We start from the raw sequence: 24336 nt of genomic DNA, 5'->3' as shown, positions 1-24336 counted from the left end.
CTCCTCCTCCTTCTCCCTCTTCCTGCCCCAATGTCCCTAAAAAACAGTTCCTGTCCACTATTGACCTCTTTCCTACCCCTCCCCCCTGTCCTGCACATATGGCCAGGGTATCACAAACCCAGCCAAGCACCTCAGCCACACAGTCCACGGGCCCAGTTCCATCCGCAAGCACACGTGGTGGAAAGGAAAGCAAGCCACATGTACTGAAGGGGAAGGAGCCTGCACCAGCCAGCCTCAAGGGCAAGGAGCCTGCACCAGCCAGGCTCAAGAGCAAGGAGCCTGCACCAGCAGGCAGGAAGACCAAGGAGCCTGCACCTGCAGGCTGGAAGGGCAAGGAGCCTGCACCTGCAGGCAAGAGGGTCAAGGACCCAGGGCCAGCAGATGTGACGGAGCCCCCCCCCACGAGTATGGTTGTGCATCCATCCGAGGGTGCAGGGGATATGCAGAAGCCTCCCCCACCAGCAGCACCACCACAGTGCATCCATCTGAGGGTGCAGGGGATGTGCAGGAGCCTCCCCCCACCACAGCACCACCACAGTGCATCCATCCGAGGGTGCAAGAGATGTGCAGGAGCCTCCCAGCAACCCCAACAGAGTGCAGCCGTCACCGCCGGCTGACGACATGTAATCCTGCGTCCATGGGCTGCTGTGTGGCCTGCCCACTCCAGAACCAGTGGGCAAGTCATACACTCGAGAGACTGTGGCCTTGCACTCCCCAGGACCAAGCAAAGGGCATGTTGCCCCCTCCAGAACCAATGGGCAAGTCACCCACTCGAGAGACTGTGGCCTTGCACTCCCCAGGACCAAGCAAAGGGCATTTTGCCCCCTCCAGAACCTCTGGGCAAGTCAACCACTCGAGAGACTGGCCTTGCACTCCACAGGACTAAGTGCAGGGCATGTTGCCCCCTCCAGAACCAGTGGGCAAGTCACCCACTCAAGAGACTGTGGCCTTGCACTCCCCAGGACCAAGCACAGGGCATGTTGCCCTCTCTAGAACCAGTAGTCTTGTTTCAGCTCCCAGCTGAGGTGCTCCCCCGGTCCCTCCCCCTGAGGTGCCTGCCTATTTAACAAATGATGCCCCTGCAGTGTTCTCTCCGTGTTGATGCAGGTGACAAGTGGGTCCTTGGACTTTGGCCTGTGGCCATGTGGCCCACACAAAATGAGGACTGGGCTGAGTCCCTTGTTCTGTACATTTGTATATATCTGTTACATTGCCTAAATTATTATTGTTCTTATTACATTCACTTCGGTAAATTCTTTTTATCCTTGCATTTTTTAGCCGATTTAGGGGGGGTTAACTTGTTTTCTTATACTGCTGGTTGTGTGCATTGTGTGTGTGTGTGTGGGGTGTGTATGATGCGTGTGTGTGTCACTGTCATTCCCCCCCCTTGTGTGCTAGGCGGCTGTACTCACCGTCGTCATTTTCGCTGGCGTTGGTGTTCGTGGTGGAGCAGAACGTAGAATATCATCAGAAAAACATGCAGTTCAGGCTCCATGGTGGCGTGGTTCTTCCCTGTGTCTCCAAAGGTGAATCCTTTCACTTCTGTGCTCAGTTTCCGCCAGGCTTTTGATATCGTTAGTACCGCGCCGGAAAAGGTGGTGGTTTGCAGGGTCATAATATGGTGGGCTGAACTTTGACTTCCGCCTGGCTGTAGGCTGGTACCTGTTGTTTCCACCCTGGCGGATGGTGTGGTACATTGGCTGTCTTTCGGGGATCTTTCCGGCATTATCATAATTTGGCAGTAGTTACCGCCAGCCTGTTAGCCACTTTATCACCCACCGCCAGGGTCATAATGAGGGCCATAATGTCTTAACACTTAAAAACTTCAAAGAAGGTAAGTACTGTTGCAGCTGTAGTGATTTAGCAAGTAAGTAATACTTTTACCCAAATGTGCTTTTATGTGGTAAAGTACTTTTACTACAAGAGGGTCCTTGCAGACAGTACTCAGGGTCCCCTGTAGGTTGACGATTACTAGGGGGGCAAGGTCACTAGGAAACCAGCAGTAAAGTTTAACTGCCCTGGGGTGTCCGGTGCTGTGGTGCTGGTTGAGTCGGGTGCCTTTCGCACTGCCCATTTGGCGATGAGCGGGGCCATCTAAAAAAAGACTGCAAAGGGGGACTTGGGGACAAGTCTGGAAGCTCCCACAGGGGGCTCGGTCGGTGGGGGTTCTGGGAGCTAAAGAACACCATTAGGGAAGTGAGGTGTAGTAGCCAATGGACTACTTACCCATGGGGTGCCTACACCCTCCATGTGACCACTTCCTGTGGGAGTGGGCATAACCCTTACTCAGAATTTCTAGTTCCACCAAAAACAAGATGGTGGTACCCTACCTCCAGTGTCTACTTTGGGTAGTCCACCTTAGGGGTGTTACTAGCCCAAAGAGGGGACACACATACTAAATTACTGATTACCTGCCTGTCCTGGTGCCTAATAGGGCTCAGGGCAGAGGGTGGCAACTCCCAGGTCTGGGGGAAGCCGGGGTTGCATACCAAGGGCAGCAGGGTCTTTGTAAGCCCCTGGCCTTGGTATGCAGATTCACGAGCCATCCTGCTGGAGTAGGTGATAACACCTTCCTTCAAAGCAGGGATTGTTTCTGGCCTCTGAGATCATAGGCTGTCACCTTCAAGGGGTCAGAATTGTGTCTATAGTGTCAGGCTGGTCGATTCCAGTCAGCCAGCACACTGAGAGACTAGTAATTTTCAGGGGGCACCTTGAAGGTGCCCTCTGGGTGCATGCCATAATAAATCAAAGGGTGGTTATCAGCCTGGATTTATTAAGATGAGGTGTTTGATTTGAAACACCGAATGTTTCAGTGAAGCCATTATGTAGCTAGCTGCGGGAGTCATAATGACGAGTGTTCAGTATATACCTCAAGATGACTTCCTGTTTATTTGCAATATCTAGCAATTGAACTTGACATTACAGGGGCATATCTGCTCATGCAGGTATGTCCTCACATCAAATATAATGCACCCTGCTTTAGGGTTCTAAGGCCTGCTGTAGGGGTGACACAGATATTTAGATGAAGTGAGTGGGGCATGACACACAATAGGTGTGCAATGTCGTGTTTTTGCCTGGCTTGCACCGGGACACACAGTCTGCAATGGCAGCTGTGTGCAATGTTTTAGGGGGGTCCCTCAGGGTGGCCAATGCATGCTGAGGCCCTGAGGGACCCTCTTCAGTACCCTGGCCCCAGGTACCAGGGGTATCATTTACTAGGGTCTGACAGCAGTACAGGAATGTGGGCCAGTTGTACAGTTTTTACCTGTTTTAGGGAAAGAGCACTGACACTAGGGACCTGTTTGGTAGGGATCCGGTTCACCTGAGCCAAAAAAAACTCCAGTGAGCAAAAGTGGCGGTGACCTTGTCAAAAAGGAGCACTTTCCTATAAAGACGAATAGCATAAATAATCAAAAACAAGACCATATTCAGTGCTGGCTTTAGGATGGGACTAGTGGTGCAGCCACACCTGGAGTTGACCTGAGTGGGTTGGGGGAGCTGTGTTAAAAAAACACGTATCGGTTTAAAAGCACTGCTGCAGAGTTCTTTGGGTGTCCAGCAGTCTTCAGGCAACAATATAAAATGTCAAGATAACTCTGGTGATAAATATTACTACTGGAGAGAGATAGGAGTTTTCTCTAGTGTCAGTTTTGACTCATCCGAAAGTAGCACAGAAGGTTAATGTGCCCGCTGCAAAGAACACGAGCCATGCAGATCATAGAATTTAAGGGAACTATGAGCAGCTAGTTGTGGCTCGCTGGAGGCACTTGGTTGGGGGGGGGGAACAAAAAAAATAATTTAAAAAACCCTTACTTTTCTCACCACTTGGATCTGCTCAGGTCCTCCACTGCAGGCACAGACTCCCAGCCTGCCCTGCCTCCAATCTAAAGCTGCTTTCATACTGCTGGCAGCATGAAAGCCGAATTAGGATTGGGCGCTCCGAGGCAGAGTGAGAGTCTCTGCCTGCTCTCTCCTACCAGGCAACACGATACCGGGTGGAGAGAGCCTAGTGCACATGCATGTTTTGCTGGCCTGAGATGGCTGGCCAAACATTCATGTGCACTGAGGGGGGAATGCTATGCACTCCCCCTCTGTCCCTGTCACGCCCCATGGTCCCACCCGTTTTACAGTAAAAACATAATAAATAAGGTTTATTATGGTTTTACTGTAAAGGTTTGGCAGCTGCTGGCAGGGGAGTGATGCTCCTCCGGCATAGCAGAGGGGCCGCCCCTGCGAGCGGCTCTATAAAAAGGAAATGTATGTCAGAAAGGGGTTTTGGGGATATGAGGGGCACTGTTGAAGGGTGGTAGTGAGGGAATGCCTGGAGAAGGAGGTCGATGGGAGGGTGCCAAAAAAGGCTCTTGCCGGGGGCGCCACCAGTGGTAAAGGCGCCCCTGACAATATTAGAAACTACAGAAGGCAAATAAAGAAAGATGGCAACACCCAAGGGCGACAATAAAACCCCAGAATACTATATATATATATAAAAAACATAAAATCTGAAAAATGTCAAAACACCTCTGACAAAGGAAACATTCAAGTGATAGAATACTAGAAGCTTTACTTCCTCCTAAATAGAATAATCTACAACAAAAAATGTACCCTTAAAGAAAAACAAACCTAAAATAATCATTCTTTATAAAACATATCAAAGGAAACCATTCCTAACAGAAAATAAATAAGAAACTCAGAAAAGAACTAGTATCTCCCAGATTTTCACTGAAACATCTGTTTAAACTACGAGATAATCATGTGTCCTAAAGTGCAGTCAACTGATCTATCAATGAAGTACGTTACTAATAAAAACCTAATCGATGTCCTCATTCAGCATACTCACTCAGACCTGAGTAAATTCCCAGATCTCGTGCGAACTCTCCCGGTATGCCTGAACTGAGTGAGAATCCATCGTGCGAGGCCCAGAATTTGATAATGGCCTGCAACCTCCATGCTGCCTGTGATCGGATTCATTACTCCCCAATGCATCAGCATCTGCAGGTGAGGCCACAGTGCACAAACCCATGCAGAGGGCTCCCCAGTGCCTACTGGAAGCTTACATTCAGGAAGAGGGTCTTTAGTCCGTGTGCGCTCCCTATAATGCTGTATACGCCTCATGGTCGGACCTATTGCATATGCATGAGTGGAATTTGCATAGTTCCTGCAGTGCCAGAGTTGAGCACCGTCTTAAGCTTTCTCTAACAGCATATGTAAGTGTTTCAATCCATCTCAACCATATCTTTTCAATCCTCTTTTTAAACACGTTGTTTACTTTGGCATAGAAAAGAGGATTTGGAAAAAGATGAAAAAGACCAATTTCATGATCTGAAGTGGGAGGAACAGTCAAGATTCAGGCAATCTTAGCTTTCGGAGGCTTTGCCAACCGTGCTGCTTTCTCACAGTACAGGGTGTTCTATAAACAGTCAAGCCTGAAGATACAGGATAGAGATGTAAACTTCAGCGATTTCTGACTTTTAGACCTTCTGAGAGTTCCCACAACTTTTTTCTATTGGCCTATAAATCCTGCAGGCTCGGCAGGGAGTACACAGTATGACTTTTAGGAGCCCCAACCCGCATCCTAATAACCGGAGTTATTGTAGCAAGTGCTGAGACGTTTGTTGGGCGGGTATAATAGTAATCAATAGACCAGCAAGATTAATGTTCTTTCACCATGACCTCTCCCTGTGGCAGGGCAGGCTCCAGAGATCGATTACAGTGGGCTTGATGAAAACATTGGCTGCAGAATCTCTCGAAAGTCTTTTTCCAGTTTGTAGGCAGTGTCGGGTTTTGTGGCTTTAGGGGAGGGGTGAGACGGTTTGTGCTTTAATGTTGGTACTTGTCATTTTAGGACCGTTCTGCTTTCATGCAGGGCTTGTGCAACAAAATAAATAAGATAATAAAAGTGTTAATTGGGTGTCAAATAACTAAGCTTTAGAGTGCAGTCTATGGAATACCCAACTAATAGCATAGCCTTGTCCGGTGAGCTGGCTCTGGTGTTTGTGCGGATTGAGAGGCATTAAACAATTCTACCGACTAACGGCATCATTTGGAGTTTAGAGGGAATTTAAAATTCTCTAATGTATGGAGGAAACTCTAAATACAGAGTAGAATCCACCAACTGAACATCTTCCACAATAATTTCACCTGTCCCTGCAGTAGCTTACTAAGCAGCCGAAAACTTGGCCATTCGTGGTCAGACAATCACTCTAGATACAAGTACACGGAGCTTCCCCCACCAGAATCCCCTTGTACCCACTGAAGCCCTGGCCCCTAAGAGTACGAGTGATGAGAGGAGGGTAGTAGGGAGAGGGGAAAGGATGCAGGAGGTGTGATGGAGAGCATGTTGACAATGGCACTTGCGTTGGGATCAGTCTTTACCAAATAAGGGTAATTAAGAGTGCTCTTCTTACCTACGCTATGTGGATGGTGGCATGAAATTATTGCGTATATCTGGGCAATGTGAATTCTGGCGTGACTGCCAATGGAGCTGTGTAAGCAAGAGAGTGGCAGTGTAGTCACTGGCAATGGTGCTTCACATACCTGGGCAGTTTGGGTTCTGGCTTGACAACAGTGCTTTAGGGGCCAACTCATAATGATTTCTGGTGTTGTGAGAAATTGGGTCACTGATTGAGGGGGTTAAACCCTACTCAAGCAGCAACCACAATCCTTGTCAGAGTTAGGCACAAGCAAACCCTAAATTAACCTTTGCTGAACCCTCTGTTAGCTTGGCACAGAACAGTCAGGTTTAAATTTGACGCCATATGTAATGTAAAAGATTTATGTAACACTTCAAGCAGTAACAAAGTGAAAACACAACACAACAAATATCTGACACCTATTAAAAAAAATAATGCAAAATGTATTAAATAAATCAAGACCAAAACAACAAAAAGCAACCAATGGAACCAAAGATGCACAATTTAAAAAATGTAAGTGAAAATAATGCCACTTGCGGCTATCTGGCTGTGCAAGACTGGGAGAAAGTTGCAAGTTCAGGCCAACCATGATGGAGCGTGGGTCGGATATAGGTACCTGAATAGTCCTCCTGAAAAGTTGCCTTCTCAGTCCAGTGCAAAGAATCCCATTCATGGTGGAGGGAGCCGCGAGGAGCAGAAAAGCATTGCAGATGGTCATCAATGTAGTGTGAAGAGCAGGCCTGGCGTCACATATGGTCACCTCTGTAAAACTAAGATCATATTATTGTCATGAGAGGTGTGTCGTATCTTTGCAGTGGTGCTCTCTGCAAGCGCTAGATGCTGCAACGCGAAGAGTCGGGTAGACAAAACTTCATGTCAGTGAGTACTGTGAGTGACAAGGTTTTGGCACTAGCTGGCTTGTTCACAGTCGCAAATAGCCGAAAAACGTCTATTCAGCATCTCTGGGTCCACACCAAGTGTCCAGGACCTGTGAGGCGCCACTTGAGGGTCAGTAGGTTTCTCCATTTCAATCCACCCCTCTCCAATCCATCCCACAAAAATCCACCCCATTCTTCTTAATACACCCCACTTTACCCCAGTCCAATCCACCCTCTGCTAACCCTTTGAGTAACTCTGGGAGTCCTGGGTTCAGGTGCAGGTCCAATCCCTCTGATTCAGCAGGATGGCAGCAGGGCAGCAATCCAGCAAGGCAGCAGTCCAGCAGGGGAGCAGTCCAGCACACGGTCAGTCCTTTCAGCAGCACAGTACCCCTTACAGGCAGAGTTTCCACAGGTCCAGGAGTGTACTGAATTGTTGGTATCTGAGATCCACTATCTATGACAAATGTCTCCTATGAAGTAGAAGCTTCTAGAGATTGCCAGTGAAAGTGCACAGTTTCCTGCCTCCCCTGCCCTGGCTCAAGACTAACTACAGGGGGTATGCAGCCCTTTGTGGTGAGGCAGGACACAGCCTATTCAAGTGTAAGTAGGGCTGTGCCCAAGTCCGCTGTCCAAATCCTGCAAATAATGGCTCATCCAGGCACAACTAAGATTTCTATAGTGTGTGGCTGTCTAAGAGGAACAAACAATGCCCAACTGTCATCTACAGCCAATCATGTGATCCAGAAACAGGCTGCAGGCACTAAATGACTAAGGCAGGAAAATGTCAACTTTCTAAACATAGCATTTTCAAAATTGTAATTTAAATCTAGCTTCACCGTAAGACAGGAGAGGATTTTTATTACAATTCCGAAGATAACGAACATAAACTGGTTTCCTGTTGCCACTTGGAAGTTATAGTTTATTAAATGTAATAAGGTAACTCCAGTGTTATCCTATGGGAGAGCTAGGCCTTGAGGTAATGTAAAATACATTTAAGAGTTTTGCCCCCGCCAGGACATGTAAGACTTAAAGGTACACGTCCAACTTTTTAAATACACTGTACCCTCTCTTTGGACTGCCCAGGACCTATTTTGGGGGTGACTTTTATCTATTAAAAAGGAATGTTTGGGCTTGGCAAAAGGATTATTTTCCCAGGTCAAAATGGCAGTTTTAAAGCTGCACACACAGGTTGCAATGGCATACCTGAGACATGTTTAACGGTCTACTTAAGTGAGTGGCACAATGTGTGCTGCATGCCACTAGTAGTATTTAATTTACAGACCCCGGGCACAGGCAGTACCACATAACTAGGGACCTATTAGTAAATTAATTATGTTAATTGGGTATCAGCTCATTCTACCATGTTTTAAAGAGAGAGTATAGGCATTTTAGCACTGGCCATTCGTGGTAAACGTTGCAGAGTCCAAAAGCCACCAAAAACGAAGCCTGCAAAACAGGAAGGTTGGTGGCAAAAAGTTAGGGGTAAAAACACACCAAGGATGCCCGGTCCAAAAGGTGTGCTATTATTTCTCTACCAGGTGCTTTCTGGCTTTGCAGTTTTAATTACATCTCATGGCATTATTAAATGTGACTTTAATTAAATAATTAACATATGTAATAATAGATCACTTACTACTGGGACAAGGACACATTGCCATGGCAATGTTTGGTTTATATACTAGAGCAAAGGAGACACGGGCATAGTAGCAATGCATGCAACCTAATAGATCATTGTAATGTTTTTAGCCTTAAAGTATATTTAGTGTGCCAGTCCTAGCACCATGACAAACAGCCTTTACACCCTTACACAGTGAACAGCATATCAAGTTTTGATTGACTCTTAACTGAAACACTGATGGCCATTATGGCCTGACAGGTAACCTAAAATTGGTCTTATGTCTTGATATAGGATTTTGTGTCGGCAATTAGTCTGCGGGCACAATCTATGAGATGGGTATTGCATCATCATGGTACAAATATGTTCAAACCTTGCATATCATTTTTGAGTGCATAGCAACTTACACGCATTTTTGCTTTGGATACTCTAGCAGGCCATCAATAATTACATTTTTCATTAGTTCCACTTCAGAACCTTCTGCTAAATATATAGCTCATTTGTCAATATAGCTCAAATGTACTGTGAGAATCACAGTTTGTTCCCATTTTTTGAAAAAAATGTGTACAGTAATATGCCGCTCACACCTCCGCAAGGAGAGTCAAGTTTGCTCACTACCCTCATCCTCTCCATCAATGTTGGAACTTTTTTGCTTGAATATGCTTTCTCAATTTGCCTCTATCTATCCTATAGATTTTATTACACACAGTTTTACTAACTTTTACAATCACATTCTGCTGCTATTTGATCACAAAGTAGCAGATTCATAAACTTTGTTTAATAATTCTGAAATCTACTGTTATCATTTGTGTAGACTTCTGACATTTTGGAAATTCACAGAATATCCCTGGAGTAGTTAGGGAAATCTAAGCCAGTCAGATTTCTGTGAGCACTTACCCTCCACTGTACTTAATACTGTGAATTGTCTACAGAAATTTTTGGAAAGAAGGCAGTGTGTGTACAGTCCACTAAATGAAACTTTTTGTTTATATTTTCTCCACAAGAAGAATATTGTCTCACTGTGGAAATAGTCTTTTCCCTTACACTGTCATACATTTCAATGGTTTTGGAGAGTTTTCAAACACGGTTTGGAAACCAACACATTCCATTTCATTTTTGACACTAAGCCTGTGCAAATTAGTGTAAAACAAGCATTGTCAAACCCAATAGGTCTCACCTATATAAGAGCTATTGGTTTTGGCCATGTGTTTTGCCATCTCGTACACCAGTGTGGCTGCAGTCCAGCATGGCTAAACGTTAGTGACCTGGAGTTACAGAGTGGAGTGAGGGAGTAGAGTGTTGTAGATTGGATTTGTTGGAGTGTCGTAGAGCAAAGTGAGGGGGTAGAGTGTGAGAGTTGAGTAGTGCGGAGTAGAGTTCAGTGATTCAGTGGCAGAGAGTGTCATACAGTGGAGTGGGGTGGAATAGGGTGGAGTGGGTTGGAGTGGATTGAGTTGGTGGGGTAGACTGGATTGGAGTAGATTGGAGTGGATTGGACTGTGGTAAAGTGGGGTGGATTGAGTAGAATGGGGTGGTATTTTGTGGGATGATTGGAGTGGATTGAAATGGAGTGGATGGATTGGATTGGGTTTTATCCGCGTGGGGTGGATTAGATTGGATTGGGGTGAGTGGTTTGGATTGGAGTGATAGGGCTGTGGTTGATTGAAGTGGAGTGGGTGGATTAAATTGGAGTGTAGTGGGATGAATTGGATTGAAGTGGGTGGATTTGATTCACTGGATTGGGGTGTGGTGGATTGGACTGAGTTGGGTAGAGTGAATGGATGGACTGGAATTGGATGGACTTAACTGAGGTATGGTGGAGTAGATTTGATTGGGATAGAGTGGGGTGGATTGGAGAAGGGTTTGGTGGATGGGAGTGAGTTAGTGGATTGGAGTAGGGTGGGCTGGGGTAGAGTGGGTGGATTGGATTGGAGTGGTGTGCAATGGGGATGTTGGAAATGGGTTGGGGTGGATTGGATTGGGGTGTGGTGGGCTGCAGTGGGATGGATTTGATTGCAGTGGTGTGAGATGAATTGGAATGGAGGTTGTTGGATTGGATTGGAATGGATTGAATTGGGGTGGATTGGAGCAAAGTGGGTTGGAGTGGGGTGGATTGTAGTGGAGTGATTTGATTGGCATGGGAAGGATTGGATCGAGGTGGATTGGATTGGAGTGGGATGGATTGGAGTGGGGTGGATTGGTTTGTGTGGGTGGAGTGCAGTGTGGGGACTGAGCTAGGATACAGTGGGGTGGATTTGATTGGATTGGTTTGAAGTAGAGTGGGGCAGTTTGGAGTGGGGTGGAGTGGACTGGAGTGGGGTGGAGTGGATTGAAATGGGTGGAGTGGATTGAAATTGGGTGGGATGGATTGGAGTGAGGTGGACTAGAGGGGGTGAATTGGATTGGAGTGGGGTGGACTGGAGTGGGTTGAAGCAGATTGGGGTGGGTCAGGTTGGGGTAGACCAGATTGGGGTGTATAGGATTGGGGTGGTTAGGATTCGGAGGGATTGAATTGGATTGAGTGTGGTAGATTGGATGTAGTGGGGTGGATTGGATTTAGTGGGGTGGACTGAATTGAGGTGGGTGGATTAGGATAGGGTGGGGTGGATTAGGGTGGAGTGGATTTATTGAGTGTGGTAGATTGGATTGGGGTGGACTGGATAGGGGTGAGTTTGATTGGTCTGAGATGGGGTGCATTTGATTGGGGTGGGGAGGATTGCATTGGGTGGGGTGGATTGCATTGGGGTGGGGTGGGGTGGATTGGAGTGGATTGTGGGAATTGGACTAGAGTGGGTTGGATTGGATTGGAGTGGGGTAGATTGGATTGGGGTGGGGTTGGGTGGATTGGATTGGTGTGGGGTGGATTAATTGGAGAGGGGTGGACTGGATTGAGTGTAGTAGGTTAAGGTTGTTTGAGTGGGGTGGATTGGACTGGAGTAGGGTGGAATAATGTCGACTGGGTTGGACTGGAGTGGGTGGATTAAAGTGGATTGTATTGAAGTGGGATGACTGGGATTGTGTGGGTGGATTAGAGTGAGGAGGATTGGGTAGTAGTGGACTTAATTGGAGTGGGTTGCATTGGAGCAGATGGACTGGTTGTATTGGATTGGAGTGGGGTGGGGGGGTTGTATTGGAGTAGGATGGGTCTGGATTAGAGTGGGGTGGGGTGGATTGGAATGGGGTGAGCTGGATTAGAGTGGGTTGGATTGGAGTGGAGTGGATTAAACTGGAGTGGAGTAGATAGGACTGTAGTGGATTGAGGTGGTGTGTATTTGATTGGGGTGAGGTGTATTGGATTGGAGTGGGATAAATTGGATTGGGCTGGATTGGGGTGGATTGGATTGGTGTGGGGTCTACCTGATTGTAGTGGGGTGGACAGTGGTCGATTGGAGAGGGGTGACTTGGGATGGAGTGGGGTGGATTGGATTGGAGTGAGGCGAATTGCAGTGGGGCAGATTGTTTTGGATTGGAGAAGGTTGTTTGGGGTTTGTGTCTGCCAAGGTGGAGTGGGGCAGGTAGGTGTGGGGTGAAGTGGAGTGGGACAGATTGAAATGGATTGGTATAGCTCAGATTGGAGTGGGGTGGTCTGGAGTGGGACAGATTGTTTTTGATTGGAGTGGGGCAAACTAGAGAGGAGTAGATTGTTTTGGATTGGAGTGAGGCAGATTGGAGTGGAGCAAATTGTATTAGGGTGGATATCAGAGGGTTTGAATGGATTGAAGTGGGTTGGAATGGACTGAAGTGGGGTGGTTTGGATTGGAGTGGGGTGGATTAGGTTGGTGTGGGTGGATTGGATGGGAGTGGGGTGGATTGGATGGGAGTGGGGTTGATTCAAGTGGGGTGAATTGGGATGGAGTGGGGTGGATTGGTTTGGGATGAGGTGAATTGGAGTGGGACAGATTGTTGTGAATTGGAGTGGGGCAGACTGGAGTGGGGCAGATTGGAGTGGGGCAGGTTGCTTTGGATTAAAGAGGGGCAGACTATAGTTAGGCAGATTTGAGTGGGGCAGGTTATTTTAAATTGGAGCAGGGCAAATTGTTTTTGATTGCAGTGGGACAGATTGATTTGGATTGGAGTGCAGCAGATTTAAATGGGGCAGATTGTTTTGGATTGGGCAGATTGGAGTGGGGCACATTGTTTTGAATTGGAGTGGGGCAATATTGAAGTGGGGTAGCTGGGAGTGGGGCATATTGTTTTGGATCGGAGTGGGGCATATTGTTTTGGATTGGAGTGGGACAGATTGTTTAGGATTGGAGTGGGGCAGATTGTTTTGGGGTGGTGTAGATTGTTTTGAATTGGAGTGGGGTGAACTGGAGTGGGGCAGATTAGATTGCGGTGAGTTGGGAGGATTGTATTGGGGTGGGGTGGGTTGGAGTGGAGTGGATCGGGGTGGAGTGGATTGAATTGGGCTGGATTGTAGTGGGGCAGTTTGGAGTGTGGTGGATTGGGGTGTACTGCACAATTATGTGTTAAAAGTATAATTTCAGAAATGACACATAATGAAGAAACAATGTCACTTTGCAATATTTAGAACAAGATAAGTGTTATCTTTTTAATGAAGCGCACACCAGTAAAAACAAAAGAAAGAAAACAGTGCAAAGTGAGAATGGATGACTTAGCAAAAATAAAAAAGTGAGCCATAAAAAATAAAACTTTGTAATTTATATTTGTCCTGCTGGGCATGTTTTTGACAGTCATAAGCCTTCTGTTTGCAGGGCACTAGAAGTTAAAAGAACAAAATAGTACTTCAATCATGTCAAGAGAAACAGGTGGCCACTGATTAAATTGAATCAATCAGTGCTTGGTCCCTGCTCCACACAGAGGAACAGAAATGATGCCAGGCCTTCAGTGATGAATTTTGAGGCTGTCATGTAGAGTGGCATGCACACAGAGTCTCGCAAGTGAGATGCATGCTTTAGCACATGCGCTCGCAGGCTTGACCCTAAACATACATTGGGAGATTTATGAAATCCCATAAAGCTTTAACCGAGGGGTATTCACTACATCTGGTCAAAGTAGGTCAAGGAGAAAGCTATTAACTTCTGCCTGTATGCATGCCTTGAAAATCAGTGGACATTACATGTTGCATTTGCATATAGTCCATGAAATCTAGGGCCAGATGTATCAAAGGGTTTTACCCATTCTGTGTCTATGGGAAAATGCGTTGGTACATATGGCCCCTAGTGAGTGCTGGACTGCAGTATGTAATTTAAGAAGACAACAGGAGTACTTACAATGATGTGTAACCTATATATCTACATAGAACAAAAGAATGAATTAAATTAAATAAATAAATGAAATAAAATAAGCGATCATTGGAATGGCACAGTTTGAGTTGGTCTGACATGGCATCAGGCTGGGCTATCCATTATGTTGATTCAGAGCGTACAAAAGCCCATTAGTATACATTACTATGTCAGCATATTCCAGGGAGATAGATCAAAATTAGTAGTGATGCAGGCAAGTATCTTACATGTAGGCAAGTGTTCCACAAATTCCAGTCTTTCCAGCCACAAACAACAGCAGCATTTTGCATTTAGAAGTCACCTTACGGTCGACTTTTATACAATAAAAGGAGAATGTAAGTCTTTGACAAGGGAATTGTATTGCCAAGTCAAGTAGGTAGTTTAAAACTGCAGTCAGGCCGCAATGGCAGGCCTGGAACATGTTTTAAATAGTGCTACGTAAGTGGGTGGCACAGTAAGTGTTACAACTGGCAGGCCCACTAGCAGCATTTCATTTACTGGCCTTGGGTATATGGGATATCACTCTACAAGGGACTTATGAGTAAATTAAATATGCCAATCGGGTGTAAGCTAATCAAACCATGTTTAGGGGACTAAGCACAAGCATTTTAGCATGGGTTAACAGGGGTAAATTGCCTAGAGTCCTAAGACCAACTAAAACAAATTCAGCAAAAAGTAAAGGGTAAAAGGCAATAAATTTGGAAGATGATCATGCAGATAGGGCCAGGTCCAACACTCATTATCTCTTCTCCTTGTGACTAACAAAGGTCCATACGACCAATGACGAGGGTTACTTGAGGATTCTACCCAAAGTTTGAGATACAAAAGTCCCGACTCCAGCAAGCAAAATTTAAATATAACCCGGGTGCAATAGGTTCAATGTATGAAATAAGGTAAAATCACACTAAAGAGGGTTTGTGACCATTATAAAAGTTGATTTCCTCTGTAAAGTCACTGTAACATGAAATATGAAAAGGGGTAAACAGCATCTTTACTAAAAAGTAATAAAGGTTTCCCTGACCCAGATTTAATATTGATGTTTGATTCTGTGGACAGCACATTGGGGTTCTTACCTTGGCAAATAAGAATGACTGAGAGCAAGTGAGTACTTTAACCATCTTTATCAGGTGGCTACCGAATTGATTTATTCACATACAGAACTTCTGTGTTTTCAAAATTGTTGACATTTTGTTTTGTTGAGTTTTTATGAAATTTGACAGTCTTAAAACAAACTTCAGGACCGGTGCTTTGACAATTTGTGCTGTACGTTTCAAAAAAGGAAGTCCAATACTCATCAAGGGATTGTTGTTTAACTTATGGGTCATGTGGAAAAAGGTTGAATACTCACCACATAAATCCCAGGCCATATATTTGAGTTTTCTAAGTCTTCTCATTTTTGCAGTGGAGTTGATTTTCCTGTTTGTCACAGTGCAATCGGTCTAGATCAGGCTTCTCCAACACATAGCTCATGTGCTACTGGTAGCTATCCAGCTACCTGTGGGTAGTTCTCCTGTGGGCAGCCCAGCCTACCAAATGTGAAGCTTTTATTTGGTTGAATGTATGTATTGTAGTATTGTATTCCAAAAATTAAAATCTGTATATTTTCAAAACCCATAATTTCAAAATGTATTTAAAGTTGAAATGACACCAGGAAGCATTGATGGACTCATTACTAATATGGTTACCTTGCTGCCAGGAGGCATTGCAGCTGTGGCTGTTATGTACTACCCTTGTAAAGTCATTTGGCGTTTCTAACTATTTCACATACATGTACATATGGCACTTTCTATAATGCAACTTTGTATCTCTTTATTATTTTCCATATACATGCATACCTTTCTACGTAGTTATGTATCTATACATGTATTACTTTACTCCTACTGTAGGGAAAAAGAAAAGTTCAGCTCTCTCCAATTTACCACTCTGTCTCATCCTTTGCCTCTTTCTATAAACTCTCTACCCCCACACTCTGAATTATCCCAAACCTCATTGTACTACTATGATCTCCCTAATAAACATTTCTGGACTCTTTCCTCCTCTATCCCTCCTTCATGAATGATTAATATTCTTAACATTGTTTTTTAAAAACTGACTGCTGCAATTCCTCCAACTCGCCTGTTAAAGTGAGCTGGCGGTGCCGGCAGCCATTTTTGGATGCCAGTCTAGTTTTTTTTCAGATTGACAGGCTATTTAAATAGAGTGCTGGTGCAACAGAGCAGCACTCTTTATTGACATGCCTGAGGTTCAGCTTGCACAGTGCTGGGTGGCTGGAAAACAGGTCAGCAAATGTTTTAATATTCATATTTTTCTGTTTTTTTAAATTACCTGAATGCTGTATTCCCTAACACATATGTTAGAGCGAGCAGGTGCCGGCCACCATTTTTGGTTGCTGGTTTGCTTGTTTGCTTGTTTTTAGAGTGAAAGGCTATTTAAGTAGAATACTGGCATGACCGCACCAAAGGCAATCCCATCTGTACCCGTCTATGCACTATTCACGCCCAGCACTAGCTGTGCTGGCGGTAGCAGCTTAGAGGAACAGGGACTCCCGTCCGATGGCATGAGTGCCAGAAATAAGTACAGAAGGGACCAATTGCTATAAAAGTGGCAAGTGGAATGGTAGACAATACTTTGTTTACCCTTTTCTAGCTACTTCTGGGAGGTGACTGCAGCGGCCCTCCTCACCTGTCCACAGTACAGTACCTTTGAGAGGTGGTCTACTTAAAACCAGATCTTTGGTCAAGCACTCTATGGAAATAAACTTAATGCTAGAATCTGGCAATTGGTATGTCTTGTCCATCACAGAGACTTGGACCACACTGATTCTGTGATATACTTTGGTCAGGCCTGTCCATCTGGTTTTAAAAGTTTTCATAAACCGCAGACTAACAAAAAGGTATGTGGAATAGGTATTTATCTGTAAGGATAACTGGAACTTTAATATGCTTCCACTTGATGAGCCTGAAGGTGCTGAGGTTCCTCAAAAATTGTCCTCTGCTATTCAGGTGTCCCCTGCTATAGACCACCAGGAACCCCAACTTCCTGCTCCACTTGTTGATTCAAGTCCTTTCCAACATAGCGCTGTTCCATTCCAATTTCTCTATCTTTGGGACTTCAATTCATGGACTCAGGGTGGTGTTTCAGCCCCTTTCAAAAAAGTGCAAGGCACCTGTGAAGATATGGGTCTTCAGCAGCATGTGTATGGCCCCACCCATCGGGGAGGTCATACTCTGGACCTTATCTTCACCCCTGAGGGATTGATCAATGTGGTAGAAAAAAATACCCCTTCACTGGACGGACCATGATCTAATCTCCTTTCACCTATGGTGAAGGGTTTTTGTCCCTCTCTATCAGCCATGACGGCTACTCGGATAGGAAGAGCCTAGTCCAAACTGAAGAGATCCACCTCAGGACCACTGTTTAACTTTGTAAACATCTTCGACCCTATGATCTCTGTGGAGTCAAACTGCACAACCTATGAGCAGGAGATCACAGGCACTATGGATAGAACATTTTCACTGACCTAGTTTAAATCCCGTCGTAAACCATCTGCTCCTTGCAATGACTCTTTAAAAGTAGCAAAATCAGCCTTTAAGAAACTTGAGCGTGAAAATGTAATTGATTTTAAAAAAACATTTAAAAGCTGCGATAAACGAAGAACAACAAAAACATCCTTGATAAAAAATGTATGCCTAGACAAAGTAGCATCATTCAGCTCCAAATCTATTGGACTGGAGATTCATCATTTGTCCTACCCTTTCATAAGGGGTCATGAAGAAAGGAGCAAAATGGGTGATATAAAGATGACAAAAGCTTAATATTGACAAATATATTTGAAAAAGTACAACAGGCTTTTCTCTGCATTTATTGGCATGAATGGCACCCTACAGTCACAAATCAGAAATCACCTATGGTCAAAAATCAACATAGTGGAATATCACCTTTTAGTGTTATCGTACCAATACATTAGTTATAGTGAAATATGGACCTATTTGATGAAGGCAGGTGTATTTTTGGCACAAACCACCCATTATACAGCGGAGATATGGGAAAACTTCAGGACAACGAGCAGATATTCAATAGAGGGACAGAGGAATATACTACACCTGCTTTAAGGCAAGCAAATGAATCAGTCATAATAGACAGAGCAGAGAACTGGATAGAAATACGGATGAGTGCAGCGGTTAAACAATGGGAAACATTTGTTTGAAAATACAAATATGAAACAATAAGATCATGTCTTCTTTGGGTTGAAAGATCGCGCTTTGTAAAATAAAAGCAACACAGCCCACCATTAAAAAACAGAGCCCTGGCAATAGTTTATCGCATGTCTGGAATTGTACAGTGTTTTCGAGACAATGGGAGTAACATGGCCCATTACGCAAGCTGTAATAGCTTGAAGTTCAGGTAACAATGCAGGTCCTATACGGAGAACTGGTGCTTAAGTTTGAAAGGAACAAGGGCCGGTGAGTAAGTATCTCAGAAAACTTGCTGCCAACTCAGAATGCTGGCACCACCCAATGAAAAGCATTCTGAGGCTTGCAGCTGCTCTCTTTAAAAGTAAATAAGTGTTGGCAAGATACCTAATCAGTGTAAATCATCCCCTGCAAAAATCTGTTTGGGTCCTAAAGGTCATCCTTGTGAATCTCAGTCTTTCATCCTTCAGAGGTCGACAAAATAATATAGCGTTAGGTGATACAATTACTTGTTATTGCAACGTTCTTAAATGTCCACGATAAAAGCGCTGTGTGATCAATCAACAATTAAGAACATAATAGAACCGATTTATTTAAAAGCGTAGCAGTCTGAGACATAAATAGGCACTTGTAAAACACTCGAATGCACTTTTGAGCAAGTTGCTAGCACGTGCAGGAGAAGGAAACAAAAAAAAGCTAGCTGTGCTGTAACAGAGCTCAGTGGTAAGGAAATGATGACGTTAATGTCTCAAAGTATCTTCACATTGGCAAAGGCTTTGCCAGGCTGAAACCCGAAATGACTATATATATTAAAGGTACACAGCCAGTTGCAAGAATCTTTGTGACTCAGAGTGACAAAATGATGGTTACCTGCAAACCGCAAAAAAAAGGTGAGTAATGAGGTGTTCTTCTCATTCTTTGTGGTCTGCAAGAAGTATGTTAAACCTTAGCAACCCCTTATGTAGTTTCCAAAGCACCGACTGTCCCTGTTCATCGGTATTTATTTGCACTATGTAAATAGCGAGGAAGGCCTTTTTCTCTGTGTGCAGATAATCGCAGTGGGCAGCGAGAGGAATGTAAACACACATTACTTCCTCTGACTACCCGATATCAGGGATTCTGTGTGGTGTCCCTAATCGTGTATGTAGAGAGCCCTTGCGATTTGTGAGGTGTGGGTATCTCTTTAAAAGGACGTCGATCCCCGCCCCACTATTTGGTGGCATGCTTCATCACCGAGCCTCCTTCCCAGGGGGGAACTGGCACCCACTCGAGCAAGGAAAGACTGCAGAGGGGTGAACTTTATGTAAGCTACATAGGTCAGTCAAGGAAAGTGGAAGACTCTTCTATTACTCAGGTCATTCATAGTATATTGTGATTGAACTAAACATTTCAGTCCTAGATATAGCTGAATATATCTGAGGCAACTCCTTCCATTAAAACTATGTGTTTGGGAACTAGAAACTTTAATGAGACTTAATACCTAGGGTGCCAGTTGACCTCCGATCTGAATACTTCAGCCATAAAAGTCAAATTGTTAGGCACATTTCTAATGTGCATTACGTTCCTTTACATCCTTTCTTAATTCTTTACATATCACCTTATGAATTGATGCATGGTCGAAATACAATAAAAAAGCATTAGAAACCACAGCTTGTTGGATGGGTCTGGGTATTGCGTGTTTTTGGCAACTGCTAAAGCCTATACATTACTGTGGCCAGAAAGGACTAGCAGATGTAACGATGTACTACTTTTCTAGATAGGTCTTCAGTGCAAAACGTTACTGGTGAAAACATTGTCACCTACGTCAATTTTTCCTACTTAATTTCACAATTTTGTTGAAAATTCGTTTTATTTGGAAAACTATGAGCAATCTACACACATGACATTCTGCTATATTCTGAATTTTGTCTTCCTTTCAGAAATGTATAGCTTTCTAGTTCATCTAGTGGTTTTACACCTATTTTCCCACAAATGGCAAAAAGGCAAATAACACAAAAATAGGAAATATTAACCACAATTTATAAAACTGCAAAATTTGAAGTGAAAAATGTGTGGGTTTTTTCTACTGTTCCTCTTTCTATAGTTAGGAAATAGGCAACCTTAGCACAGCATGCCGTTAGTTGCTGCCATTAAAATCTCTTAGTTGCTCAGCAGTTTTGTCACATTCTGCAACAAATACTCACAAAGGTTTGCCTTCTTTTGAGTATTTTGTCAGTGTCAGTACCCTTCAAATGAAATAATAAACCATGGGTACCTTTACAACCCCACCATTTGGTGAACAAGGACAGAAATTAAACCTGGGTATATTTTGGGGCAATAAAGAGCCTGATGTAGAGTTTAGCATGCGGGTTACTTCATCAAAAATGTGAAAGTTTTCCCATCAGCCTTCTTACAGGTGCATTATATGCTGTGACACTTGTAACATGGAGGACTGGACACCTTTCACAATTGTTACAGAGCCCCTATTAGGCAAACTCTAAACTTGGCCAAAAGTTATGAAGGATAAGTACACATTGTCTCAAATATAAACAAGCATTTGCAATGCAACAGGTCCCGCATTACGTCGAGTTAGAGCTATTAGCGTTGTAAACTCCTAACTGGACTTTTCTTGCCACAGTAAATGAGAAAAAAAAATGAGTGCGATCTCTCTGCGGAATAAAGAGAAAAAGTAGCCCAAAAATCATACGGAAAACATGGAGCCTTGTATGTTTCCAGTAGTTTACTGGTGCTTTCGAGAAGAGCTAAACACTGGAAAAGGCATGACGTATGCATGCTTTTGAAGAATGAAAACAAGCAGATTTTAAAAGGCAAGCCCACGAGCTAATGAAAGTGACTGATGTAACATGGGCATGGTTAAAATCCCCCTAAAGAGAGATTAGAAGATGGACGGAGCGATTTGCACTCCCCCAAAAAGGACTCTGCCATGTGGGAAGGGTTTGGGATGGGAATCCTTAGCCATTAAGGGATTAAACAATGGAGGTGGCTTTTTAATGAATATAGAAAAATAGGTATTGCGTTATTTTTTATGGAAATGTGATTGTCTACATAAAATATGTATTTTTGAAACAATGTTTACAAATTTCCAATACTGCCGGCCCTCTATCTGGAACATGAGATGTCAATTTTGCCTATTAACTTTGCATTTTAGCGAGGCATGCGTTCCACGATTCAGAACATTCACTAGGCACAATAGCATTTGGCATAATCCTACCTGGTGAATTCGCAGCCGACACAGTCACTTTTGCCTGGCCCTGTACACTTGGAACAAGAGGCATCACAGAAAGCACAGTGTCCGGAATCGTCAATATATTCACCTGAATAATATGCAAAAAACGTATATTGAAATTATTTGGAAAGAGACAAAACCTGTTGCATTCCCCACCATCAAACATATCTGCGGTTAAATACTTTAGCTTTTCTAACAAACCCATGATCAATCAAACACCTTTGAAACATTACATATTACTCTCGTACGGTGGAGCATAGGCTCAGAAAGAGGTATGCATATGAGTACCCCAAAATTACAGAGACCAAGGCACACATAATTCCAGTGGCAGGATTTTCAGGGATTATGAGGTATATCCTCAGAAATAAGTATTTACTTGGGGGAAAATGGGACTACTGCTACTGATTCTCCAGGTTATAAGCCATTTTCGCATGGAGTTTTATCTGACATGTTGACTACTACCAACAGCCAAAATGCAAGGCTGGCGAGGACCTGGGAGGCGACATTTAGAAGCCCAGGGCCTCTCCTGGTACCTCTGTCACTTTCCCTAGCCCTGCAAGGTTAATTGTAGCATACAAGGGCAGGCTTCGAGAGAAAGCGAGGGAGAGTGAAGGCAGAGAGAAAGTGATCAAGTGGGGAGAAGCGAGACAGGAGAGCCGGAAAGAAAGAGAATGGATGGATGGAAAAGGGTTGCGTTAGGACATAGAGGTAGAGTGGCTTGTTTAACCTTTTTTTCCAGGGATACTTTTGGTTTCCCAGTCTGGCTATGCCAAAATGTTAGGTGAAAGATTCTAAGTTCACAAAAGCACAGAAGATCTCAGAATCCTGAGCGGGCTGGGAACTCCACAGTGAGACACTTTCTAATTAACCCTACAGTCCAGGAACAGTGGGCAAATATTCATGTAGAGGTCGAGTAGGAACCATAATTCTAGAATACAGGCTTTATGAGCATTTGGCAAGTACCCCCTTTCCGTCCTATCTCAAACTAAAGTCTCCTTAGGAGTTGCTAACTTTGCTCTCTCAATGAGTAAAATATGTTTTTCTTATGTATAAATCTCTCCCTCAATAGACTTGCAAAAGGGTGAGAGCAGCTCCTCACCCTTTCCCACTCTGGAAACTCATGTAGTCTTGCTCTTAATACCTGCTAAAGCCAGGTATGAATAAGCCAGTTTTCAGGGTCAGAATTGCTCATAATTGTTTTGTGAATCGCCACAAACGTGGAAGTTTGGGTTAACTGTTTGAACACCCACAGCTTACCTTTGGGAGGTGACTTACTGAAACATAAGATTAAACCATACAGTTGTAATTTTAAGTGTTACTAAACCAATTTGAGTTCAAATTTCACATTTAATGATTATTGGTGCACTATCCATCCAAGATCATCAAAGGAGATATCCTCAAACTAATTCTTCCAACCCTAAGCTTACACCTCTAAGAAAGCCCACCAAGGGTTCAAATCACACTATCACATATGTTCCAGACCCCCTTTGCATACATTTTAAAATCGGTACTTACAGCTCTTCTAATGAGCATGTAATTATTGCTCACTATGAAATTCAATTGTACAGTTCAAATTTTATGGTTTAAATCTGTTTATTGATTTATAAACAATTGTGTCGCCTACATCTAGAGGCCAGTGAATGATGATTTGGTGCGCTCCTAATGACGGAAACCAAGATACACCAAAAATAAATGTAAAGATTAACCCTCCCCTTCCAACCCAAACCCTCGTCCCTCCAACATGCTTCGTGAAAAATGCTCCATGTGAGTCGAGCAAAATGTGCCTATAGGAGTACCCCATAACCCAACTATGTGTCGGTGTAACACAGATAGGGTATATCGGCAGGATGGGTGCCCCATTGGGCGAGCGTGTGAGTCATAGTACCTGTAAGTACCTGGGGCATGAAAGGTCCCTAAATTCCAATGTCAGGAAGGTAAAGCACAGGTCGAAGGCCTTCTGGATTTCAGTTTATCTCACCTTTATGGTTACAGTGATCACCTCCATCCCTAGGAGATGGCACACTCTATGAAGCCATGCTCCATACTCCGGGGCTGTGTCTGTTTCCCACAGTGGCATAATGGATTGTTTAGTTGCACTTGAGGCTAATGTGCTGGCTTTCCCCCAGAAAGAGTGTAGCATGTATGTGAGTGCATTGAGTAGGTCCAAGATGGTGAATGCTAGGAATGGGGGAGTATCAGTTTGTCATTGATGCTATGCAGAACCTCCGTCCAGTATCGTAGCTTGAGGCAATGCCAAAAGAGAAGTGAGTGTGGTCATTAGACCATGTTTCCTACAACATGTGGGGGATTTATTGGGCGACCAAGAGTGTATGTGGGCTGGGATGTAATAGCAGTGCTGGGTAAACTTAACCATTGCCTCTTTGCCCGCTGCGCTGATTGCAGCAGAGCAATCTCTGTCCATTTCCCATCCAAGAGTGCGGTTTCTAGCTTCGACCCCACTTTTCTGTGTTGTGGTCCATAGTAGAGGGACGGATTTCTGGAGAGTTTTCTAAAAATCAGAAACTATGAGTGTATCATTTGATTTGGTGATAAGCCATGTTTTGAAAGGTGTCAGGGGTGGGATGCACGCCTTTGAACCTTTAGGTGGGTCTCCCAGAGTCATATTTACAGATAGTGCAAGTGTACTGGGATGCCATAAGCCTCCTGTAATTGTTCAAAGATTCCACTCCCTCTATAATCAATGTTCTAATGTGCTGGGGTAAAGTCAGGGTTGCCTATGATCGGAGTAATCGGGGATGGCATAG

At 44.2% G+C, this 24336-nt stretch overlaps 1 protein-coding gene across 1 annotated transcript in view; it reads right to left on the bottom strand.

The window, feature by feature from the left end:
• PCSK5 (proprotein convertase subtilisin/kexin type 5) overlaps positions 1 to 24336 on the bottom strand; it is a 1225695-nt gene that overhangs the window by 255419 nt on the left and 945940 nt on the right. Inside the window, exon 21 of the mRNA XM_069229360.1 lies at positions 21557 to 21659. Coding sequence (XP_069085461.1) covers positions 21557 to 21659 — 103 coding nt within the window. The remainder of the gene's footprint in view (positions 1 to 21556; positions 21660 to 24336) is intronic.

Source organism: Pleurodeles waltl, chromosome 1_1 (assembly GCF_031143425.1).
Source record: "Pleurodeles waltl isolate 20211129_DDA chromosome 1_1, aPleWal1.hap1.20221129, whole genome shotgun sequence".
In the NCBI taxonomy this organism is placed as follows: Eukaryota; Metazoa; Chordata; class Amphibia; order Caudata; family Salamandridae; genus Pleurodeles; species Pleurodeles waltl.
Note: the sequence above shows the minus strand (reverse complement) of the source record. Positions and strands in the feature narration are given on the sequence as shown.